This window comes from Cibotium barometz, chromosome 36, assembly GCF_041138505.1.
Source record: "Cibotium barometz isolate CiBa-2024 chromosome 36, ASM4113850v1, whole genome shotgun sequence".
NCBI classification, from domain to species: Eukaryota; Viridiplantae; Streptophyta; class Polypodiopsida; order Cyatheales; family Cibotiaceae; genus Cibotium; species Cibotium barometz.
In genome coordinates, this window is record NC_141081.1 from 40,428,430 (window position 1) to 40,438,764 (window position 10,335).

At 38.0% G+C, this 10,335-nt stretch overlaps 1 protein-coding gene across 2 annotated transcripts; it reads left to right on the forward strand.

The window, feature by feature from the left end:
• Positions 1–4,119: 4,119 nt before the first annotated feature.
• LOC147617892 (WRKY transcription factor 6-like) lies at positions 4,120–9,899 on the forward strand. Of its 2 annotated transcripts, none has more exons than XM_086776146.1 (6): positions 4,120–4,960; positions 5,064–5,147; positions 5,237–5,419; positions 6,775–7,224; positions 8,019–8,132; positions 8,805–9,899. In XM_086776146.1, exons 1-6 carry the CDS (start codon positions 4,661–4,663, stop codon positions 9,618–9,620), a joined length of 1,947 nt encoding a protein of 648 aa, XP_086632272.1. In that variant the 5' UTR covers positions 4,120–4,660; the 3' UTR covers positions 9,621–9,899. The 2 variants fall into 2 exon arrangements, with proteins under 2 accessions (XP_086632272.1, XP_086632273.1); XM_086776147.1 differs by having other exon boundaries at positions 4,152–4,960; positions 5,240–5,419.
• The last annotated feature ends 436 nt before the right edge of the window (positions 9,900–10,335 follow it).

Sequence of the window (10,335 nt, forward strand, 5' to 3'; positions counted from 1 at the left end):
TACACGACTTCGAGAGGATTTATTTAGGGTTAACTTTGTATGCTACTAGGCACACATCCATGTACATTATACACGACTTCAAGAGGATTTATTTATTGTTAATTTTTTATTAATTTGAACATGAACTTGCACTTCTCCCACTTGCTTTACTTGATCAATGAGCCTTTTCTCTAAGGCCCGTTACACATACCCCATCGCCCATGTATAGGCGGGGGGGATTGCCTGCCCATGAATTATGGGCGGTGGATACCCCCACCACATCAGCATGGGCAGGCAGGGGTATGGCGATGTGTAATGTGCCTAAGATGTAGGCCCTACCTTTTCTTTTACCTATCCCTAAGGGCACGGCTGGACATTAGCAAGTGAAGATCTCATGGAAGGTGCTTGGTGCAAGTAAGGCATCTCAATCTCTCATGGCCTCAACTAGTTAAGATGGTTCTTTTTGTATGATCCACGACCGTACACAAATCAACTAGATCGATCATTTATAATTGATAAAACTTATCAAAATATTGGGCTACCTTGAGTGAAGAAATACCACAAATTTTCATTTTCATATTTCATAAGGCCTCTTTATTCTCAATGAGTGTGGCCAATTCGCACGTAAAACAATACACATGCCCTTGTCAATGTACAAGTAGAACTCAGAATTTATGACTAGCATTCAAAGAAAGCAAAGTCATTCAATAAGATCATCATTGTGTAGACCTTCTATATATCTTGTTCCTTTTCAATGTTAATTGAGTGCCAACCTCAACTTTGAAACTTTTCGTAAGAAAAACAAATTTTAAGGTCAAAAATTCCACATTTTTTTAAAGAAAAATGAAGCCCCCTGATTATAAAGTAAGAAAAAAACATGCATGCAAAAGGCAAGCGTTGATGAACCTTGGCAACTATTATGAGTTTGTGTGCATACATGCATGTCTGTAGGTTTGTGTAAGCATGTGCATGCATGCATGCACATGCATAGTTTCCCTTTAGTCTTTATGCACATGACAAACATTTTATCAACATCTCATGGGCTTAACGTGGTCATCTTTGATAATGTTTATTCTTGAAGCTTATTTAATCCCCTCATGTCTATGCCTTCCCACCTCTTTGAAAAGGTGTTACGGCCCACCCATTCTTTTCTACACATAAGAGAAAGACATCATAGTATCATATTTGTGTGCATTTCATTCAACGATGTAGCTCAAATGAAATGACTTTATTGCAACCCATGTGAGGCACTGGCAAGCAAGTGGGTATAAAAGGGTCATACTTTGTTTCATGTGACATAATACATTTGCACTTGCAAGAAACTAAAGGTTCTTTAGGATAATGTAAATGTGTCACTAATTTAAGAATTTCCATGTGGCTTCTATAGGAAATAAGGGTTTTTGATGCTTGAAAGGAATCGAGTAGTCTATATAGCTAAAATGTCATTAGACCTTGACATTTAATTGTGCTTTAATGTCATTGGACCTTGACATTTTATCACTCTTGATTTGGATTTTAATGGTGGAGCAACTTTAATATTCATATTCTATGCACATATATGGTCTTAAAGTAAGAACAATGCTTTTATGTAGTTCTTCATAACATGTAAGTTTTCTTTCCAAACTTAATCAAAGTGCATATTCATTGTTTAGACCGGAGACATTTGATAAGGACCCAGTAGGGGTGTCTAAAAACTAAAGAAATGGAAATGCTTATAGCATTGTTCGTTTTTTGTATTAAGCATGAGTTGTAAATTATCATGTTCAAGGGAAAGTCCCTTTTGTTTATCATTGAGGATTTATATTTAATCGTAAAGTGGTCTATGTAATGAACAAGCAAGACTTGAGATAGTGCAATTTGAAGCTACAACTATTCATTTGCTAAGTCATGAAATCATGACGACATGCTCTTGAAGCTCAAGATCCCTTTATAGCATTAAGATACATTTTAAGTTAAGCCATTTCTATTTTCACTTAATCAATATGTTATATGTAAAGACTTTTTTTGTTTGACAACTAATTGTGTACTATGAAGAAAAAAAATCTAATTATTAAAAATCATGCAACTTTGTAGTGGCCTAGCTCTTTATCAATGCTTTGTTGACTTTAGCATACTACAAAGAACTATTGCACATAGCTTATGTTCCAGTCACTAATGAGATAAAGAAATGAAGTGAAATTCTACATGTAAATGTGACTCACTCTTTGGCGGGTGAAGTTGATGGAATGAAGAAGTGTACCATTACCCTTGGCTCCATCTTTGTTTATGAGATCAATAATATGCCTTTGCGTCAAACTCACACTTTTAATTAGGTGCAAACATATAAATTGAACGATGAATTACACTTAAGATGGCATAGCCATCTTGTTTGAAAATTTCAATTACCTTCACTTTTCTCATTGAGTATGAAAGAATGTCCTTCCCTCTTCTGGTTGCAAATTAGTTGAAGTGCCTTAGAAGGGATAAAACATTTGGATTTATTCTAGATGGGTTGGGTTGTAAGAGGAACAGTCTTGTTATGTTACATTCACAAGTAGGTTAGAGCTTCGTGAACATGGTGATGCACGGTGAATGCTTATTAGACCAAAAGGTATTGGGTGTCAAAAATTAATAAGGCAAGTTGGCTACCTTATTGGGGGGGAGCACTAGCCATCCTAGCCATGGAAACCTTTTTCAAGAAACATGGGCTTGTTTGTCCTTTTTGCTCATAGACATATCATATACATAACATATGTTGCACATTAGGGAGACTTGGACCTATAGATTAGAGGAGTGAGAATAAGAACTTATTTTAGATAGTAAGGCATTGATGATAGGGTAAAACACATGTTTTTTAGATGAAAGAAACATTTTGATCTTATTGGGATTTTGTTTTTTTAAGGGGTGGGGAGTCACTTTATATATATGTAACATAATGCCTCGGGGCAGGGGGGGAGGAGGGGGGTCACTCATAATATATAAGCGTAGCACATGGGTTCAACAGAAGGGATTTTTAAAATCCCTTTTTTACACATTTTTTACATACAGAAGGGTACCAATGAAAGGGGGTATTCACAGGTTGAATAGAAAAAGGGTATGTTTTATTCATGAAAAATTCACAGATAAGAGATTTTTAAAATAAGCCATGAACACACGTGATACAGAGGGTTTACTTAAAGTAAAATCCCTTAGCATAGTGCCCTATGGTTTTTGTTTAATTGACTAATTAATATGCCATATACATGCAAGAGAAGATTAAATATTAAATAGTTGCATTTTGTATGTAATTTATGAGGGTATTTTAAATTCAAAATCTAGGTATTTATACTTATAAAAGGAGTTGAAAGATTTGTGATGAAACATGTAAAAACTAAAAAAATAGAGGTATTTTAAATACATGCGTGTAAGCACATGCTATATGGAAGTTTACTCAGTGAAATACAAGCTCACAAGTAGGAAGTAAAGGAAAACCTCTAGGTTCCATCTTTAGCACAACCAAACAAATGTAGGGAACTCAACAAGTTGTTTGTCTTTTTATAATAATGGGTCGTGGAATGCTTGTTATTGACCTGTTAACCTGAATGCAACCTTTTCAACTTGCTACAAAATACTGTTTAATGATCTTGAAGTTTTAAACATACTTGTGATATAAGGCAAGAGGATAGTTCAATTGTCCATTCTTCCCTTGTTGAGTTGCCAACAATTCCAGGCATTCGTTGATGTGAACACGATGGATGCTTGTGAAGCGAAGCTTAGATGCACCATCGTCTAAATATTTGTATTGATTCCTTTCCATTTGAGAAATTAGTTATTCCATAAAATATTATGATTTTATTATATGGGTGGTCATTTGCGTTTGATTGTTGAAGGTATGTGACATTTGGGCCACCGTCGGCCCATGTGTGTACCCAGATAGATTTTGCATGCGGGCAGGAGAATGGTCGTGGAGCCAGGCCCACGAAGGTTGACGAAAAGACGTGAGGCGTGTTGACGTGGAGGGTTAGCGGGCCGCTAAGATTTGACAAAAAGTGGGGGCGGAGGACCGACGTGGCAGCCGTCCGCGGGGCTGTTCCGTCGCCGAGATTGACGGGCTCGACGGGAAATTGTACCGTGCTGCGACCTCTCATAATAGAAAAATTAATGGGAATATTAATATTAAGTAAATAAATAATAAGCACATCCTTCTAGCAGTCTTCCGATAACCTGTATAATAGTATAACACATCCATACATCAAGGTTGTTTCTCCATAGCCACAGCTCCTATACCTTAGACCTCCATTGCATGCTGTTTTTATTGCTAGTTTCCATAGCCTAAGACAATTACGCTAGCTAATCTCCACAGCCGAAGCCAATTAGAGACCCATAAATCATTTTTTTTATCAGAGTTCATAACAGCCAATACACCCTCCTAGCCTTATAGCAAATGACAACTCCTCCACATATTTTTAATTAATTGCAGCCAATATTGTCTAATCTCTGCTTGCTATTGCTTAGGGCTGATAAATAGAATATACTAGGTCTTCTGGCCTTACAATTTCAGTGCTGCTCCTTCCCACAAAGTCCTAGTTTTGCTTCAGGGCCATAGCCATACCTTAAGCTTAATCTTATTCTCCATACCAAATTTTTTAGCTTTCCATGGTTATGGCTTAGAGGTGGTATTAATTCTTTCATGTTTTAATCCTATCTTGTTAAGATATCTATCATGGAGGGCCTTGGTGGTTTGCTTGATCTCTCTGTGAAGCTTGAAGAGCCTTCAGTAGACCATGTAAATGAAGGGGACTGTGTTGAGAATTCAGGGTCAGCTTCTATCATCACACGAGATTATCTCTCACGTGCTGATAATCCAATTTCAACAATCAGTACTGTTAACCAAGGTTCAATTAGTTCGGAGGATAATCATCAACACCCTCTTACCTTAATGCAATGGAAACCAGTACGTGGTATGGACCATACCTTGCCCTCCGACTTGCAGCTCAAATCAAACCCACTTGTAAAGGAGCATGTGAGGATCACTAAACCTCATGTCTAATATGCTGAATTATAAGGTCACGGTTCAAAGCTTTCCTTAATCTTTGATAGTCAAGATTAACACTTTGTTTTTACAGGTTTTACATCCGCCACAAAATACCAAAAATAAAAATAACGCCACCCAAGAGTTCTCCCTTCCGCCTTCTTGCAACTATGATCAGGTATTTAGTACATAAAAGGCTTGGTGATTAAGGCTCAGGACTGTCACTAATTCTAATGCTAATTATGGAAATCCCTTTAATGATGGCAGCAGCAGGTGGGCATTCTAAGAAGCGAGATGTTTCGTATGTCTCAAGAGAATGCCAAACTAAGGACCTTGCTTGAAGGGCTTACAGAGGGCTACAATAACTTGCGTTTGCAATTACTAGGTGCCATGCAGCAACAGCACATTATGGACTTTAATGCAACGCAATCAGTGGTAACAGACACAAAGGTAAGCTTGATTAGGTCAGAAACAACTTAATGAAGTGGTTAATGCTATAGTTTCTGAAAAATGAAAAACAAAAAATTATAAGGTCATGAGATAAAAACGTTATAAAACTGAAGATTTCAAAACTTCTCTCTCTGATCAAAAGCTCTAATATCAAAAACAAAAAGTCATAAAGTCATGAATAAGAACGTTATAAAACTGAAGGTTACAGAACTTTATTTCTCGCTCTCTTTTTACTCGCTCTGATCCGAAGCTCTAATGTCGGAATGACAGGTCTCTCTCTCTGTCTCTCTCTCTCTCTCGCGGCTGTCTTTCAATAATTCGTACTGCTAGCAGGCATCGCCATGCTAGAAAGAGCTATAAAAATCTATCTTCTCAGTCATAAATTCTACGAAGCGTTGTCTAGCGCGCAACATCGCCATATAAACCAGAAAGTTAGAAACGCTAGAAAGCTTCTACATGGCTGTGTGGTGTGGCTATGGCTTTATAAGTGGTCTCTCTCTCTCTCTCGTTTTAGGGAAAATCGATCAGAAAAAAATGATTAGAATAGTCAATTAGGGTAGATCAGGGCATTTACATTAGGGTAAATCACGGCAATCAGTTCAGAGAAACTTAGGGCTAATTCAATTGCCCTAATTTGATTGCTAGGTTTACGACAAATCAGATTAGCCAGCAAATCAGTCGGCATATTGGAGTAACCTTGCGTAGGAAGAAGCAAGCTTGTCGATGGCTACAATAAAGTACTGTAATTAAAACATATTTCGTAAGGAGTTATATTTTTTCGTAGAAAATATATTAAAAAAAGATGAGATTACAGCGACCCATCAGGAAGGTCCATTGGGGCCCTTAAGATAGCTGAGCCAATAGGTGGCCTTAGCTACAATCCAAAAGCCCTCAAAGAAAAGAACACCGAACTGAACCATAGACAGATGGTAAAGAATCCAGTGGCCTGAGGGTGAACCACTTGTATACAATGCAAAGTACATGAATGAAAAGGTGTGATGTACCCCTCTGAAATCCTCAGTGGACTAAGCTTGATGATCAGCATAATGAAGCCTTCTGAAACATTCCGTGGAGAAAGTGGAAGAAAGTTCTAAGTTCTTCTTTCTCCAACACTAGGGCAAGCACGTGTCAAGGTTTGGAGACGGAGTTATATTTTGTTCATGGCAATCTAATTTCTAGATATAATTTGTTTTTAAGGTTTGGAGACGGAGTTATATTTTGTTCATGGCAATCTAATTTCTAGATATAATTTGTTTTTAAGGAAAAGAGCCAATAGTGGAAACAACCCTTTATAATAAAAAATAAATTAAATGATTCTTTTTTTTACTGATATCAAATTTTATCAATGGAAACAGCTGAACGGCCTGCACATGTCCACTCAGCCCGAGAAAGACACTATAACCATGTCACTAGTAGCTGGGCCATTGCAGCGCACTCAAGAAATAGTAGGCGGATTAGGAGAGAGTATCGACAATATTAATCAGCCTTTATCCGGCAATGATTATACAGAAACCAAAGTGATCAATTCAGCTAATGATCATGCTCTGCAACCTAAAAGAGACTCAGAAGAAGCATTAGTGGAAGGTCATGAGATGGACCGAAGCTCCCAAGAGACCAATGGTCACATCCTTAATATATCTTCCAAAGAGGATGCTATTGCAACAACAGAAGGTGCTGCGGATTTGGCTATGGCGGCCTGCAACAAGATGCAGAGGCTTGATCGCAAGGGACAGCTCGAGCCTATCGACAGTCCTGCCGTGAGAAAAGCCCGTGTATCAGTGCGAGCTCGATCCGACGCCCCCATGGTGATTCATTCTGCTACTTACTAGCTTCTTTGCTGATTACTAAATATATATGTTCGCTTTGCTTCAGCTTAGACGAATTATGTTGATGCTCACGTATGTGTATGTGTGTATGCATGCATGCCTTCCTTATGTACATACATACATAATCTCTCTCTCACACGAATGTACGTAAGTATGCACAACATATGTGACAGTGTGTATGTATGCGTGCATACATGCTTCTACATACATCTATACACACACATGTATATATATACACACCCACACACATATATATATATACACCCACACATATATATATGTAGCTATTTATGTATGTATTCATAGATGTTTACATACACACATATATGGGTACATATATATACATATACATATACATATGTATATTATGTATATGTACATTTACATACATATATATGTATGTATATATGTATCTATATACATATATGTATATGTGTATGTATGTGTATAAAATGTATGCATACATATATCATAAATAGCTGCATATATATGTGGATGTATATATAAATATATACACATAGCTATTTATGTATGTATACACATGTAGGCATGTTTGTATTAAGTATGAATGAATCGATTCAATGGATGCAGTGTTTATTTAAGGAGAAAAAGTCATTTCCTTTTTTTGTTTTTTTTGTGTACTTCATTAATCATAGGTTCTCATTTCTTTTTTTACTGAATCTACCTATCCAATTCATTTTTTTTTCTACTTCATTAATCATAGGTTCTCATTTCTGTTTTCCTGAATCTACCTATTCAATTGATTTTCTTAGTTGAGGGATGGTTGCCAATGGAGGAAGTACGGGCAAAAGATGGCAAAGGGAAACCCATGTCCAAGGGCCTATTATAGGTGCACCATGGCACCTGGGTGTCCAGTAAGGAAGCAGGTAATAGTCATAATTTGTTGATAGATGATTGAAGTAATTAATTTTTACTAAGGCTAGTATGTTAGAACTATCTGCCTGAGGTGCTTGCACGTTGATGGTTATGCTATTTCTCACTTTCTAAGCACACGCAAAAAAAAATCTTAGTGCTTGCATGTTCATGGTTATAAATATATTTCAAGTTGATAGGGGTGATGAAATGATTTTGTTATAAAATTAGACTATAATTGAAAGAACCAAACACATTAGTTAATGCATGTTGATGCATGATGAAGTGAAAATGTTATATTATATGTCGATGGCATCGCAATTCAAGACATTAAGTGAATGCTGATGGAGGATGAATAATGGTATTTTTTTGGGAGAGGGTACTGAAATAGATACCATAAGAGAGGCTAAAATACAAGCCACAAGGATTGATCCCAGCTCAGTAGCTCTCTCTTGAGACGGAAGGGGGAATGGTAATTTCAAGGTTGAAGTGAGGTATATACTATGGTTTGAGGGGGTTACGGTTATGGCTAGGGTTATCTGATTAGCTCTTGCATTGTGCATACAGATCAGGGTTATCGTTAGGGTTCCCTGATTATCTCTTGCGTAGTGTAGATCGTGGTTGATCCAAGAGTCCTCCACGATCACTGTGTCGTAGATGTTGACTCGATCAATTTTTTTTCGTAGGTGCAGAGGTGTGCCGATGATTTATCGATATTAATGAACACTTACGAGGGTACACACAATCATCCACTGCCGCGGGCAGCAATAAGCATGGCGTCGACTACATCGGCAGCGGCCAACATGCTCCTGTCAGGCTCCACCACCAGTATGGATGGCATGCGGGCGGCGAGCCTGTTGGCGGCCGCCCACATTAACCCTTGCGCAGTAACCAGCACCACCCTCTCCGCCTCCGCCTCCGCCCCGTTCCCCACCATCACCCTCGATCTCACCAAAAGCCCTAACAATCATCAACCTTTTAACACGTTTAATCCTTCCGACCTTACCTTTTCTCCCTTAATCTCTCGCTCCCTCTTCCCACAATTACCTTATACTGGCAGCAATCTGTCCGCCCAGAACTATACTAACCTTTCTTCTCTACAACACAATCAACAACCGCCAGCACCGCCATTTTCAGCTTTGCAAAATGCACTGCATCATGCCTTAATGAACTCTCAAGCGGCCTTCCTGAACCCTCAATCTAGTGCATTACAAGGTAATTTGCTGTCTAAGCCCCTCGCGCTTAATGGTTCTCATGACGGTGTTTCTGCAGCCCAAGCCGCTGCCGCCATCACTGCGGACCCGAACTTCCACGCAGCCCTGGCTGCAGCTATCACTTCCATACTTAGCCAATCTACAGCTCATAATAGTAGTGATTATCAAAATAGAAATACCAATAGTAATGGGCCACAACAACAAATGCTCTCCATGGCATCACCTCTCGGTAGTGATCAATTACAAGCTGCTCACGACAAAGCCTTGCGCGCATTAAGAGGTGACTGAAATTCATACACATGCCATTTAATCACATCTAAACGTGATTCTTTGAGGTACAATGTTTTTTGCAGTACTGTGAGACTCTTAAAAGTATGAGCGAGAGCACACGGTAATCTTTCTTGTACTAAGCTAATCATAGGACCAAAGACCATTTAGTTATAGAAGAATTTAGAAGAACAGTACTTGGCCGTATGCTAAGATGTACATGAACTAATTTGTGAAGCTTTTGTTTACCTCTTGACCGTTACATTTTTTTTAAGAAATCATATTAAATATTTGTTATGATTGTGGAGGCTTTCTTGGAGATTTGCTAGATGGTAGACCCTTCAATCTATAATAATTCTCTTCTTCTTCGTTTAATGAGAATGTTCAATTTTCTTTTAAATCTTAGGCTTTGTTAAAGCGAATATGTTTCTTTAATTGAATAAAGTAGAAACATCTCATAAACAATGGAACAACTTTTCCCCTAAAATCATTGGCAGAGAACTAGAACAACCATTTCTCAAACTTTTTTCATGTACCTTGTGTAGGATCTAGTATCAAGATAGTGAAAACTTTGTCATAAATCTATGCTCAAGATTTGGATCACTCATGTAACTCTACGCTCCATGCTCATTAATTTATGCTCACTCGCGTATGTAACATCCTCTTAATGAGAAGAAGTTGTGTTTGAGATGCACCTCATCATCCTTCTTGTGTAGACACAACCCATTTATTAGTG